Consider the following 16,423-nt stretch of genomic DNA (forward strand, 5'->3'; position numbering starts at 1 on the left):
TCCGTGTGGTACTAGCTGTCGATGTCGACTTGCTTCTTGACGAAAATTATCGTAAACAGTTGTTATTGTGAGAAATGTTTTACGTACTATCATTGGCTTAAAAGAGCAAATTACTTTTGTTCAAATTCTGGTAAAACTTTTCTGCCGTTTATGCTAGCAAGTGAAATACTATTTAACCTCATATTTCCCTGTAAACTGTATAACCTCTAATGGTGTGACTTATCCGTTCTAGCCTTAGCTTGATAATGGCCATTGACCGGAACTAGTAGCGAATTGTGTAAAATAAATGACAGCTGGAGTGTTGCACCATGAATTTTAAAAACTGCGAAGAAACTGTGGGTAATGGAAGAAATACTGTTGTTGATCGACAAAGGAAGGAAGTACAAAAAGTTCAGGAAGATTCACTAATACAGGAATACAAGACACTTATGAATGAAATAAATAGGAAGTGCAGGGAGGCAAAGGTGAAGTGGCTGCACGAAAAATGTGAAGAAATCGAAAAACAAAAGATTGTCTGTATACCGAAAAGTTAAAACAGCCTTCAGTGCAATTAAAAGCAAGGGTGGTAACACCAAGAGAGCGATGGGAATTCCACTGTTAAATGCAAAGGAGGGAGTGGATAGGTGGAAAGAATATATAGAGGGCCTTTACGAGGGGGAGGAGTTGTCTGATGACGTGATAGAAGAAGAAACAGGAAGACATAGGCTATGCGCTCTGTCAAACCTGAAACCAAAGTAGGACAAAGGAAAAAAAACTTTGAGAGCTACTGAACGTTTTACGACGTACCAAGATTCTCTCTCTAATAGTTTCTAAGTTATGATTTTTTGAGATAATGGCGGGAGTTTATGAACTCTTTGTATTTTGACCATTAAACAATGGTAAGTGAAGAAGCTGTTTAGAAGAAGATAGAAAAGGCAAACAATCAAACAAGGCGTAGAACGAGAAGCTCGCTGGGACGTGGCAACCCCACGGCTTTAGCCGGTGACTGGGGGAGGACGCATTACGTTACCGGAGGACGGATTGCGGCCGCTCGCGGGGTGTCAACTTACGGCGAGCAGTTAGGTTAGGGGATCGATCGGGCGCGGTGCGTTAGGAAGTGAGGAGACGAGGCCCCCTGCTCAGCTCAGCTCAGTTCGCCAGCCCTCGACGATAAAGGCGACAAAGCAGGCGGCTGGCTAGCGCACCCCACGCATGCCTTTCAGCACCCCCGACTGCAGACGTGTCTGTACTCCAGGCGACCCCGTTTCCAGATAGCGCCAGTACTGCGCGTGCTGGAGCACCGCGGCTCGGCCCACTCTAGGACTTCTCCAATACGTTCCTCTGGTACCAGTGTAGCATACAAAGCTTTTGCCATCAACCTGTGACGTTTTAAACACCTGCAGGTCGGTATGTATGCGACAGCATGCGTATCTAATGTGTTCCAAAACGCCGCGTATAAAAACGGGATTTTTCGGTTCTGATACTTCTGGTTCTGTTACTGAAAAAAATTAGGGCCAAGTATTTTTGGATAGTCCTTGGGCTAGGGACCATTTTTGTACCCAACAGAAGGATCGTCTTAAGTCTCATTATCGTACAGTACAGGGTCAAAGTATGAATATTACACATTTGCTCCTGCTTAGTCAAATGGGCATATCGTTTGGTTCTTCCTGTATTTAATTTGGTCTCCATTGGGCCTTAAGGGGCTTAAGGAGGCACTATTAGTACATGGGCGGCCACCGGAAAAACCAACTGAAAGGATATTTTGCCATATTTTCGAAGGCACCAGCGGACCAAAACCCACACGAGGATTCCAAGACGGCTACGCACAGTAAATGGCTGAAATTTTTACGATATATTCCTAAGATCTCTCTTTCAAACATCTTTGAAATTTTTCTTGATATCGTTATCCGTTTCCAAGTTACACAGATTCGATGTTACCATACTTGTACACATAAAATCCGGTATATAGCGAAACCAAAACAATAAACAACCACATAAAATTGCTCAAATTTTAAAGATATATTCCCTAGGCTCTTATCTAGAAGAGCTAATTACCGGTTTTCAAAAATCTTTATCCGTTATGGAGAAACACTCCAAAAACATATTTTTTGGGTACCAAAAGCCAGCCTCGGATTCCGAGACGGTTATGCACAGCAAATGGCTGTAAGTTTTACGATGTATTCCTAGAAACGAGATTTCAAACACTCTTGAAAACCTCCTTCACATCTTTATCCGGTTCCGAGATACAAAAATTCACATTTACTCTAACTGCACACGTAAAATACTCACGTAAAATCCAGCGTGAGGCGAAAACGTAATTTGTAAAGTGATACTGAGAGAATTAGATTAGGAAATGAGACACTTAAAGTAGTAAAGGAGTTTTGCTATTTGCGGAGCAAAATAACTGATGATGGTCGAAGTAGAGAGGATATAAAATGTAGACTGGCAATGGCAAGGAAAGCATTTCTGAAGAAGAGAAATTTGTTAACATCGAGTATAGATTTAAGTGCCAGGAAGTCGTTTCTGAAAGTATTTGTATGGAGCGTAGCCATGTGTGGAAGTGAAACATGGACGATAACTAGTTTGGACAAGAAGAGAATAGCAGCTTTCGAAATGTGGTGCTACAGAAGAATGCTGAATATTAGATGGGAAGATCATATAACTAATGAGGAGGTATTGAATAGGATTGGGGAGAAGTTTGTGGTTCAACTTGACTAGAAGAAGGGGTCGGTTGGTAGGACATGTTCTGAGGCATCAAGGGATCGCCAATTTAGTGTTGGAGGGCAGCGTGGAGGGTAAAAATCGTAGAGGGAGGACAGGAGATGAATACACTAAGCAGATTCAGAAGGATTTAGGTTGCAGTAAGTACTGGGAGATGAAGAAGCTTGCACAGGATAGAAAAGCATGGAGAGCTGCATCAAACCAGTCTCAGGACTGAAGACCACAACAACTAGAAATTTTGTCTACGTCATCTTGTATCCTCCTACAGTCACTCAACGACGTCACCTTCCCGTACACATCAGCAAACACCCGCAAATTGATACTCACCCTGTCCGCCAGATCATTTACATTATAAATAGAAAATAACAGTGGTCCTATCACATTTCCCTGGGGAATTCCTGACGGTACCCTGGTCTCTGATGAGCACTCGCAGTCGAGGACAACACACCATGTTCTATTACTTAAGACGCCTTCGAGACACATATCTGGGGATCTATTTTGTTTGCTCATACCTTTGTTAACAGTCTGCAGTAGGGAATCGTGTCAAATTCTTTTCAGAAATCTAGGAATATGGAATCTGCCCGTTGCCCTTCATCTACTATTCGCAGTATGTCATGCGAGAGAAGGACAATCTGAGTTACGCACGAGCGCTGCTTTCTAAATCCGTGCTGATTCGTGGAAAGAGGCCTTCCCGTCTCAAGAAAATTTATTATAATTATATATTGCAGATTATATATACACTCCTGGAAATTGAAATAAGAACACCGTGAATTCATTGTCCCAGGAAGGGGAAACTTTATTGACACATTCCTGGGGTCAGATACATCACATGATCACACTGACAGAACCACAGGCACATAGACACAGGCAACAGAGCATGCACAATGTCGGCACTAGTACAGTGTATATCCACCTTTCGCAGCAATGCAGGCTGCTACTCTCCCATGGAGACGATCGTAGAGATGCTGGATGTAGTCCTGTGGAACGGCTTGCCATGCCATTTCCACCTGGCGCCTCAGTTGGACCAGCGTTCGTGCTGGACGTGCAGACCGCGTGAGACGACGCTTCATCCAGTCCCAAACATGCTCAATGGGGGACAGATCCGGAGATCTTGCTGGACAGGGTAGTTGACTTATACCTTCTAGAGCACGTTGGGTGGCACGGGATACATGCGGACGTGCATTGTCCTGTTGGAACAGCAAGTTCCCTTGCCGGTCTAGGAATGGTAGAACGATGGGTTCGATGACGGTTTGGATGTACCGTGCACTATTCAGTGTCCCCTCGACGATCACCAGTGGTGTATGGCCAGTGTAGGAGATCGCTCCCCACACCATGATGCCGGGTGTTGGCCCTGTGTGCCTCGGTCGTATGCAGTCCTGATTGTGGCGCTCACCTGCACGGCGCCAAACACGCATACGACCATCATTGGCACCAAGGCAGAAGCGACTCTCATCGCTGAAGACGACACGTCTCCATTCGTCCCTCCATTCACGCCTGTCGCGACACCACTGGAGGCGGGCTGCACGATGTTGGGGCGTGAGCGGAAGACGGCCTAACGGTGTGCGGGACCGTAGCCCAGCTTCATGGAGACGGTTGCGAATGGTCCTCGCCGATACCCCAGGAGCAACAGTGTCCCTAATTTGCTGGGAAGTGGCGGTGCGGTCCCCTACGGCACTGCGTAGGATCCTACGGTCTTGGCGTGCATCCGTGCGTCGCTGCGGTCCGGTCCCAGGTCGACGGGCACGTGCACCTTCCGCCGACCACTGGCGACAACATCGATGTACGAGTACTGTGGAGACCTCACGCCCCACGTGTTGAGCAATTCGGCGGTACGTCCACCCGGCCTCCCGCATGCCCACTATACGCCCTCGCTCAAAGTCCGTCAACTGCACATACGGTTCACGTCCACGCTGTCGCGGCATGCTACCAGTGTTAAAGACTGCGATGGAGCTCCGTATGCCACGGCAAACTGGCTGACACTGACGGCGGCGGTGCACAAATGCTGCGCAGCTAGCGCCATTCGACGGCCAACACCGCGGTTCCTGGTGTGTCCGCTGTGCCGTGCGTGTGATCATTGCTTGTACAGCCCTCTCGCAGTGTCCGGAGCAAGTATGGTGGGTCTGACACACCTGTGTCAATGTGTTCTTTTTTCCATTTCCAGGAGTGTATATATATATTGAAGATTTCTACAACAAACCGATGTGAATGGTATTAGTCTATAATTCTACTGGTTCGTTCTTGTACCCTCCTTATTAAAGGAGTCGCCTGTGCTGTTATCCAGTAACTTGGGACTTTCCGCTGGGCGAGAGATTCGCGATAAATGCAAACTGAGTAAGGGGCCTGTGAAACGAAATTGCGATTCCCTCCGGATGTGGCGACTTACTGCCCTTTAATGCTTTCAGTTGTTTCTCTACGCCAGGGATGCTCATTAATATCCCCTCTATGCGGGAGCCAGTATGATGGTCAAAGGTCGGTATGTTTGTATTATCCTCCTGCGTGTATGATTACTTAAATGAGAAATGTAAAACTTCAGCTTTCCTTTTGCTGTCTTCTACTGCCATACCCGACTGGTCAGCGAGTGACTGGATAGAAGAAACCCGCTAAGCAATTTAACGTAGGACCAGAATTTTCTCGGATCCTAGACAAATCTTTTGCTAAAATCTCAATGCTTGCGATATTGGTTGAGGGGTGACCTGAAATCAAAGTCTACCGCGATCGTCCGACCTCATTAGGGGTGCTGAACGACGACAGCCGACGGGCATTTCTCACAATACCTACTGACATCGCCTACAGTGCTGCTCACAATATTGCTCCTCGACTACAGGGATTGTTGTTGAATGATGGTCGACATTTTGAGCATGTTGCTACAAAGACCATCTCTGCTACCATCTCTCCTAAAAATCTGTTGTTATGCTAATTAGTGCTTTTGCATCGTATGAAGCGTCATCTGCTGCTCATTTTATGTACTTTTTTGTTTCAATAAAACCCCATGTCATTCGAAACACGTATGTCAATTTTTACCCCCCCCCCCCCCCAACTACAGTATTCCATGAAGTATTGAATTTTCAAATGTTGTCAAAAGTTTTGGGTCACCCTGTACATTGAGTTGAACCACCACCTGCCTATGGCGCAACGTAAGGTTTACCAGAAGCGACTTGAATGTAATCATGTATTTTTCCAAAATAGGATTAGTTCTTGACAATGAAGACTTTTCCACGTAAAACTGCAATATTCATTCAGTGAACACTAGACAAAAAAATTACTTGTACCTCCTTAACTATTTTATATCAAGGTGTGGCTACTAAGTAGTTTCATTTTCAATAGGATTCCAGCAGAACCGAAAAAAAATTCCCTTCATTATTTTGTGGAGGGAGACTGAGGGGTGGGAGTCACTAAGGAAATGTTTCGAAAAGGTTTTGAATGATGGTGTGAAGTTAATCTGGAGGTTGCTATGTGCTATCGTTATCAGATAGTGGATGAATATAGTATGGGTATCTATCTTTCTGATTTGCAGCTCCTTGTATTGACCGTGTTTGCGGTTAAAATTTTTGGATGTGGGGTCCGCCAGTTAGAAGATAGGTTAACTTCCAGCAAAAAACTTTCTCATTAACATCGTTTGGTTGTAGATGACAAGCTACCTGCAGCAATTAACACAAAAGTGATCCAGATAATTCATGGACATGAAATGTAAAGGAACTCACTATTTAACACATTAAAGGAACTTTACAAATAAAAACAGCACAAACGGATAAAGTCTACACACACACACACACACACACACACACACACACACACACACACACACACACACACACGAAAAATAGACACACTAAACCTGCAAAGACGCACCATTTACACACAAAAGGAATACCATATAAAAGACAACACACACAGCTAAGAAGCACACAGAAAACACACAGACACAGACACACACACACACACACACACAAAGATAAAATGCAAACAAAATTCAAATTTGGCGCCGAACTCTGGAGAACAAATGATCGCTGACTGGGCTGGGACACACAACAAACCACAATCACACTGTGTTCTGGCGTAGTGAAAAAGTGTTTTACTACGTTATTTGTGGAAAATATTTGTTATAGTTACGTATGCATCACAACATCTCAGCATGATGCGGAGAATGGAAGTGCTGCCGGCCGGTGTGGCTGAGCGGTTCTAGGCGCTTCAGTCTGGAACCGCGCGACCGCTACGGTCGCAGGTTCGAATACTGTCTCGGGCATGGATGTGTGTGATGTCCTTAGGTTAGTTAGATTTAAGTAGTTCTAAGGGACTGATGCCCTCAGATGTTAAATCCCATAGTGCTCAGAGCCATTTGAACCATTAGCCAATGGAAGTGCTTGCCACACGAAAACTTAAGTAAATACGAAAATAGGCGCGAAAACATCGCGAAAAACTAAATTACATTCTAGAAGATCGGTTAACTCCCAGCAAAAAACTTTCTCATCAACATTGTTTGGTTGCAGATGACAAGCTACCTGTAGTTCAAATGGTTCAAATGGCTCTGAGCACTATGGGACTCAACTGCTGAGGTCATTAGTCCCCTAGAACTTAGAACTAGTTAAACCTAACTAACCTAAGGACATCACAAACATCCATGCCCGAGGCAGGATTCGAACCTGCGACCGTAGCGGTCTTGCGGTTCCAGACTGCAGCGCCTTTAACCGCACGGCCACTTCGGCCGGCTGCTACCTGTAGTAATTAACACAAAAGTGATCCAGAAAATTCATGCACACCAAATGTAAAGGTATTTACAAAAATAAATGAACTGTTGTTTGAACTAAAAATGCACATAATTTTATAATCATTTAAGAAAAATTTTCAATTGCAGAATACATAAAAACGAACACCCACTGATGATGGCACAGTGGTTCCGAAATATGTTTGGGTACTGAGGAAAACGGTGTTTTGCATAACTGGCGGACCTCACATCAAAAATAGTATGGGTAATTAGCGCGACGTGAGTTGCGGTGCCTCGAGGCGTACATACATTTTCTAACTTCAATACTTAACTGATTGTGTGGAATCCTTAACATTACATTATACCTGTTAATGAGTAGATTATTAAAATAAATTTAGTCAGTAAGAATATGAAATACTGAAAGTCAAATGTTCGTTGCCACTGGCGGCTGTTGCGTGGGCAACTTGAAACTGGGATCAGGTGACGGTTTTAGTCTCATTGTATTATACAGGGATAAAAGTATTTAAACCGACAAACTCTGGGAGGTTGTAAGGGACATCAAAATAAATATTTTTCCCTAACGTCATTTTTTCCTATGAGGATTATTTGAACCGTTGGAGGCCGTATTACGCTCTTCAGTTGATAGAGGCCGTATTACGATCTTCAGTAGTTACAGGGCGTATTACGCTCTTCAGTTGTAGGCAACTGCTGTCCAATAGTGTAGTAGTGCATTGTCTCTGTTTACTAATGGAACGATACACCTGGAGTGAGTACACTGATATGGTTGGTGCGCACTACGTAGCGCACCACAACGGACGAGCTGCACAGCGCGTTTATCAACAAAAAATGGTTCAAATGGCTCTGAGCACTATGGGACTCAACTGCTGAGGTCATTAGTCCCCTAGAACTTAGAACTAGTTAAACCTAACTAACCTAAGGACATCACAAACATCCATGCCCGAGGCAGGATTCGAACCTGCGACCGTAGCGGTCTTGAGGTTCCAGACTGCAGCGCCTTTAACCGCACGGCCACTTCGGCCGGCCTGTTTATCAACAACAAAATCCTAATCGCCGCATACCGCATCATACGACCTTTGATGCTGTGTTCCAACGTCTGCGTGAGACCAGGTCATTTAGCTGATTACCTGGACAGGGATGCCGTCGCACGGTGAGAAAGCTGCAATTTGAGGAAGCTGTCTTGTAGCATGTGGAGCGGGATCCTTCAATCAGCACTCGTGCAATGGTACGTCACATGGGGACGAATCAGACGAATGTAAGAACAGTCCTTCGAGAGCAGTTGTTATGTCCATTTCACTTACAGCGTGTCCACAACCTGGAACCAGTTGATTATCCACCCAGAGCACAGTTTTCGCAGTGGTACCTGGAACAGTGCGAATTGCATCCTAAATTTCCATCCTCTGTATTGTTTACCGATGAAGCAACGTTCGGGCGTGACGGAGTCTTCAACATGCACAATTCGCATGTTTGGAGTGAGGATAACCCACATGCCACAGTTACTAACGCTCATCAAGTGCGGTTCTTCGTTAATGTGTGGGTCGGTGTTGTTGGAGACTGTTTAATTGGGCCGTATCTGCTACCAAGTTGTTGTCTCTTGGTCATAAAAAAATGGAGAAGTGTTTGTTGGTTTAATTAATTTGCAGCCAGAGAAATCTTCCTCTACCGGTTTAAATACTCCTCATAGGAAAAATGACTTTAGGTTGGTTGGTTGGTTTGGGGAAGGAGACCAGACAGCGAGGTCATCGGTCTCATCGGATTAGGGAAGGACGGGGAAGGAAGTCGGCCGTGCCCTTTGAAAGGAACCATCCCGGCATTTGCCTGGAGCGATTTAAGGAAATCACGGAAAACCTAAATCAGGATGGCCGGACGCGGGATTGAACCGTCGTCCTCCCGAATGCGAGTCCAGTGTCTAACCACTGCGCCACCTCGCTCGGTAAAATGACTTTAGGGAAAAATATTTGTTTTGATGTCCCCTACAACCTCCCAGAGTTCGTCGGTTTAAATACTTTTCACCCTGTAGATTTCTGAGAGAATACGTTCATAGTAGAATCAAACAGTGTATATCACATCCTGTGTGTATCTCATGAAAATACAATGAAGGTACAATTAGAGAGATTGGAGCACATAGTGAGACTTACCAACAATCGTTCTTTCCGCCGACCATTCGCGACTTGAAGAGGAAGCGGGGGCGGGGCGGTGACGGTGGTACACAAAGGCTAGCCACATACCACAAGGTGGCTTGCGGAATGTCGATGATGATATAGTGTTGTACCATTTACCCAGTACGTCGGCTGCAGAATTTTGTTGAAGCTTAGACTGTATACGCACTGTGTGTGTGTGTGTGTGTGTGTGTGTGTGTGTGTGTGTGTGTGTGTGTGTATGTGTGAGCATCACCCTGAAGCGCCACGTGTCTCTTGTGTTGCAGACTGCCTGCACCTGCAGCTGTACCGGGACAGTAAGGAGCGCTACAAGCAGGGCCACACCAAGGCGTCGCTCTCCCTGCAGCACTTCCTCGCCGTCGAGACAGGTAAGCGCCTCCACGTTACAAGGCCACACGGCAGTTCTAGTTTTGCATTTTTTTTATATATTTATGATACGTGACTTTCAGAACTCAAATGTAAATCCAGTGTAGCAGTTAAATGCAACTCTCAAACATTCTCGCACATCGGCTTTGAAGTTTTCCGAGCACCTTTAATAACCGATAGCCAGATTAATTTTTTTTGATGGGATTCCTGTCTTCGTGGCAGAATTCTCATCTGTCACGTGGTGGCTCAAGTTTAATTCCCGGCTGTGGTATATTTTCAAACAAAGTTGCATGATCTTCGAGCATTTCAAAAAAATGGCTCTGAGCACTATGGGACTCAACTGCTGTGGTCATAAGTCCCCTAGAACTTAGAACTACTTAAACCGAACTAACCTAAGGACATCACACACATCCATGCCCGAGGCAGGATTCGAACCTGCGACCGTAGCGGTCGTGCGGTTCCAGACTGTAGCGCCTTTAACCGCTCGGCCACTCCGGCCGGCTTCGAGCATTTCCGTCAAGCATAAAATATGCAGGGTGTTACAGAAAGGTACGGCCAAACTTACAGGAAACATTCCTCACACACAAATAAAGAAAAGATGTTATGTGGACATGTGTCCGGAAACGCTTAATATCCATGTTAGAGCTCATTTTAGTTTCGTCAGTATGTACTGTACTTCCTCGATTCACCGCCAGTTGGCCCAATTGAAGGAAGGTAATGTTGACTTCGATGCTTGTGTTGACATGCGACTCATTGCTCTACAGTACTAGCATCAAGCACATCAGTACGAAGCATCAACAGGTTAGTGGTCATCACGAACGTGGTTTTGCAGTCAGTGCAATGTTTACAAATGCGGAGTTGGCAGATGCCCATTTGATGTATGGATTAGCACGGGGCAATAGCCGTGGCGCGGTACGTTTGTATCGAGACAGATTTCCAGAACGAAGGTGTCCCGACAGGAAGACGTTCGAAGCAATTGATCGGTGTCTTAGGGAGCACGGAACATTCCAGCCTATGACTAGCGACTGGGGAAGACCTAGAACGACGAGGACACCTGCAATGGACGAGGCAATTCTTCGTGCAGTTGACCATAACCCTAATGTCAGCGTCAGAGAAGTTGCTGCTGTACAAGGTAACGTTGACCACGTCACTGTATGGAGAGTGCTACGGGAGAACCAGTTGTTTCCGTACCATGTACAGCGTGTGCAGGCACTATCAGCAGCTGATTGGCCTCCACGGGTACACTTCTGCGAATGGTTCATCCAACAATGTGTCAATCCTCGTTTCAGTGCAAATGTTCTCTTTACGGACGAGGCTTCATTCCAACATGATCAAATTGTAAATTTTCACAATCAACATGTGTGGGCTGACGAGAATCCGCACGCAATTGTGCAATCACGTCATCAACACAGATTTTCTGTGAACGTTTGGGCAGGCATTGTTGGTGATGTCTTGATTGGGCCCCATGTTCTTCCACCTACGCTCAATGGAGCACGTTATCATGATTTCATACGGGATACTCTACCTGTGCTGCTAGAACATGTGCCTTTACAAGTACGACACAACATGTGGTTCATGCACGATGGAGCTCCTGCACATTTCAGTCGAAGTGTTCGTACGCTTCTCAACAACAGATTCGGTGACCGATAGATTGGTAGAGGCGGACCAATTCCATGGCCTCCACGCTCTCCTGACCTCAACCCTCTTGACTTTCATTTATGGGGGCATTTGAAAGCTCTTGACTACGCTACCCCGGTACCAAATGTAGAGACTCTCCGTGCTCGTATTGTGGACGGCTGTGATACAATACGCCATTCTCCAGGGCTGCATCAGCGCATCAGGGATTCCATGCGACGGAGGGTGGATGCATGTATCCTCGCTAATGGAAGACATTTTGAACATTTCCTGTAACAAAGTGTTTGAAGTCACGCTGGTACGTTCTGTTGCTGTTCAAAAATGGTTCAAATGGCTCTGAGCACTATGGGACTTAACATCTGAGGTCATCATTCCCCTAGAACTTAAAACTACTTAAACCTAACTAACCTAAGGACATCACACACATCCAAGCCCGAGGCAGGATTCGAACCTGCGACCGTAGCGGTCGCGCGGTTCCAGACTGTAGCGCCTAGAAACGCTCGGCCACTCCGGCCGGCTCTGTTGCTGTGTGTTTCCATTCCATGATTAATGTGATTTGAAGAGAAGTAATAAAAGGAGCTCTAACATGGAAAGTAAGCGTTTCCGGACACATGTCCACATAGCATATTTTCTTTCTTTGTGTGTGAGGAATGTTTCCTGAAAGTTTGGCCGTACCTTTTTGTAACACCCTGTATAGAAACGAAAAAAGTAAATCTGTAATTTTTTTAATTTAGACAATATTTTATAAACGATCAGTAATTAAGAATTCATATTTGCAAAAATGGTTCAAATGGCTCTGAGCACGATGGGACTTAACATCTGAGGTCATCAGTCCACTGGAACTTAGAACTATTTAAACCTAACTAGCCTACGGACATCACACACATCCATGCCCGGGGCAGGATTCGAACCTGCGACCGTAGTAGTCGCGCTGTTCCGAACTGAAGCGCCTAGAACCGCTCTGTCACCGCGGCCGGCTCATATTTGCAATGAAAGTCGAATTTTCGTGTGCAATATGTATCTAAACTACACAACAAAATTAAAGGATGGCTTTTTCGAAACTCCGTAATTGTTTCCCATTTTGACACTTCAGTTTGAAATTTGTCTCAAAGCGGCGTACAACGTTCCTCTGTAATGGTAGAAAAACATGGCACCCTACGACGTCACCTTCGAGCTCGATGACACTTCCAACCGCAAAGTACCAACACATGGAAAAAAAAAAAAACAGCTCGGAAGTTAAAGTCAGCTGTAAGGTGGTTTAATGATGTCACATTGTCACCAAATTTCACCACAATTCCGCTCAATGCCACCGTGGACGCCACAGGAGGGCACGAAACAGGAGGTCTGAAAAAGCATAAACACGCTTTGCTGCTTCGGATCACTTACAAATTTCGTCGAATGGTCTTTACACCCCGTATATCGGAGCAAAAATTGCAGTCGCGTCACGTTCTAAAGGGATCAGATCATGTTAAACCGGTTGCTTTCCCACGAAATCCTGAGAGTAGAGTTGAAACGCCCAGGGCGTGTCAGTAGTGTTAAGCGTTGTCAAGAACGTCCTCCTGTCGTCGGTTTCAACGGTGCAATGTGAGGAAAGCAACGTCCCAAAAGAAGCAGTGCTTACATTGACGCTCATTACGTCACCACCTGAGGCCTTTTCGTGCGGATTCTGAACGGCAGTGTGTCTGGAATGTTTTTCCCGGGCACCCATAAGAAAACCGCGTGATTTCAAAGCAGGGGGTCGCGGTTCTTATTTCTATCGCAGAGACATCAAAAGAAGGGATGAAATGTGGATAACAGGGGGTGTGACGACCTTCCCATTGTGCGACACCACCAGGGTGGCGTTGTGGTTAAATTTGATGCCGGTGTGACATCGTTAACCCACCTTACAGCTCTCATGATCTCCTGAGTTGTGGCCTTCTTTTTCCATGTGTAGATACCTTGCTGTCTTAAACGTTACAGAGCCCGAGTGTGACGTAGCAGGGCGTCAAGCTTTTGTTCAATTACATAAGTAAGTTGCACACATCTTTGAGCCAAGTTTCAAACTTATGCGTCGGAATGGGAGACAATGGGAGACATGCGAAGTTCAGAAGAACGCGAAATCCCGAAGATTGGCTAAAATTTACAGACGCGCGAAATTTGGCACGGACTTCAATGCGAGATGCCTTTAATAAGTTCCACAACGAAACATTGTCTCGAAATTTGGTAGAAAATCCGAAGAAATTCTGGTCGTATGTAAAGTACACAAGCGGCAAGACGCAGTCAATACCTTCGCTGCGCAGTGCCGAGGGTACTGTTACCGACGACTGTGCCGCTAAAGCAGAGTTATTAAACGCAGTTTTCCGAAATTCCTTCACCAGGGAAGATGAATGTAATATTCCACAATTTGAAACACGAACAGCTGCTAGCATGAGTTAGGGGTTGCGAAACAACTCAAATCGCTTGATACGGGCAAGTCTTCAGGTCCAGATTGTATACCGATTAGGTTCCTTTCAGATTACGCTGATGCAATAGCTCCCTACTTAGCAATCATATACAACCGCTCGCTCACCGATAGATCTGTACCTACAGATTGGAAAATTGCACAGGTCGCACCAGTGTTTAAGAAGGGTAGTAGGAGTAATCCATCGAACTACAGATCTATATCATTGACGTCGGTTTGCAGTAGGGTTTTGGAGCATATACTGTATTCAAAAATTATGAACCACCTCGAAGGGAACGATCTATTGTTACGTAATCAGCATGATTTCAGAAAACATCGTTCTTGTGCAATGTTTATTCGCACGAAGTAATGGCCGCTATCGACAGGGGATCTCTAGATTTCCGGAATACTTTTGACACCGTTCCTCACAAGCGACTTCTAATCAAGCTGCGGGCCTATGGGGTATCGTCTCAGTTGTGCGACTGGATTCGTGATTTCCTGTCGGGAAGGTCGCAGTTCGTAGTAATAGACGGCAAATCATCGAGTAAAACTGAAGTGATATCAGGTGCCAGGGAAGCGTCCTGGGACCTCTGCTGTTCCTGATCTATATAAATGACCTGGGTGACAATCTGAGCAGTTCTCTTAGGTTGTTCGCAGATGATGCTGTAATTTACCGTCTAGTAAGGTCATCCGAAGACCAGTATCAGTTGCAAAGCGATTTAGAAAAGATTGCTGTATGGTGTGGCAGGTGGCAGTTGACGCTAAATAACGAAAAATGTGAGGTGATCCACATGTGTTCCAAAAGAAACCCGTTGGAATTCGATTACTCGATAAATAGTACAATTCTCAAGGCTGTCAATTCAACTAAGTACCTGGGTGTTAACATTACGAACAACTTCAGTTGGAAAGACCACATAGATAATATTGTGGGGAAGGCGAGCCAAAGGTTGCGTTTCATTGGCAGGACACTTAGAAGATGCAACAAGTCCACTAAAGAGACAGATAACACTACACTCGTTCGTCCTCTGTTAGAATATTGCTGCGCGGTGTGGGATCCTTACCAGGTGGGATTGACGGAGGACATCGAAAGGGTGCAAAAAAGGGCAGCTCGTTTTGTATTATCACGTAGTAGGGGAGAGAGTGTGGCAGATATGATACGCGAATTGGGATGGAAGTCATTACAGCAAAGACGTTTTTCGTCGCGGCGAGATCTATTTACGAAATTTCAGTCACCAACTTTCTCTTCCGAATGCGAAAATATTTTGTTGAGCCCAACCTACATAGGTAGGAATGATCATCTAAATAAAATAAGAGAAATCAGAGCTCGAACAGAAAGGTTTAGGTGTTCGTTTTTCCCGCGCACTGTTCGGGAGTGGAATGGTAGAGAGATAGTATGATTGTGGTTCGATGAACCCTCTGCCAAGCACTTAAATGTGAATTGCAGAGTAGTCATGTAGATGTAGATGTAGAATTACGGGGCTTCCAAAACGCGATCCTTTAATTTTGTTACACAGTGTACAAATAACAAGGCGTACATTTTTAGTAAAAATAACAATTATATGTGGGTTAATTTGCATGTATTTCATGAATTTTATATTTAAATGATGCAGGTATTCGAACTGAATAAAAAAAAAAAAAACAAAGAAAATAATGTCCGAAACGAGACTAGGAACGGCGATTATCAATCTACCGTTTTCCTGTTTTATACATTTTGCACTTCACGGAAATGCTTATAGAGCACGCATCTCTCTTTAAAAACTTGCTTCGAACGGGAATCGAAGCCAGGCCCAGCACATAGTAGGTCAGCATTCCACTACAGACCCACACTGCCTTTCGAAAACTCGGCCTTCGTTTCAGGTTGTTAAACACGCTGGAAGAATTTTAAACCCCATTTTCTCGAGATTTTTTGAGCGTTGAGAACTACTTAGGCGACTGATATTTGAGTTTGAATATCATGTATCGCAAATATAAAATATTACAATAATTCGAGTGCCATGTGGTCTCCTTGTTATTTTAAGGGTCCATGCAGATCTGGTACTGATCCCCATTTTCTTGTCCTTACTGATACTTTTTTGACATGTGGCTAGTTATTTCATGAAACAGTAAATAAATAACAATTTTTGCAAATAACAAATTTTGCAGTTTGTTCGGAGTTCATAATTTACGGTAATTATAAATCAGTAACAATAGAGATTTGGAAACGAAATTAAAATTTATGGATAAGAAATAACATCGAGATTTGTCGATGACGTAAGTCCGTTATGGAAGGTGAAGGCATTGGAAGAGCACTCGAACGGAATGGATAGGGTCTCGAAATGTGGCTATAAGATTCACACGAACAAAAGTAACACAAATGTAGTGAAGTACAGGAGAAGGAACTAGGTTAGTAAATGCGATACTAAAGGTAGCAGAGTCTTATTATTT

The 16,423-nt window shown here is 44.7% G+C and overlaps 1 protein-coding gene across 1 annotated transcript in view; it reads left to right on the forward strand.

Moving 5' to 3' along the window:
• The window catches only part of LOC126234740 (uncharacterized), a 342,861-nt gene that overhangs the window by 209,977 nt on the left and 116,461 nt on the right, over window positions 1–16,423 (forward strand). Inside the window, exon 3 of the mRNA XM_049943486.1 lies at window positions 9,846–9,947. Within this exon, the coding sequence (XP_049799443.1) occupies window positions 9,846–9,947 (102 nt within the window). The remainder of the gene's footprint in view (window positions 1–9,845; window positions 9,948–16,423) is intronic.

The sequence above is a fragment of the Schistocerca nitens genome, chromosome 2, assembly GCF_023898315.1.
Source record: "Schistocerca nitens isolate TAMUIC-IGC-003100 chromosome 2, iqSchNite1.1, whole genome shotgun sequence".
Lineage (NCBI taxonomy): Eukaryota > Metazoa > Arthropoda > Insecta > Orthoptera > Acrididae > Schistocerca > Schistocerca nitens.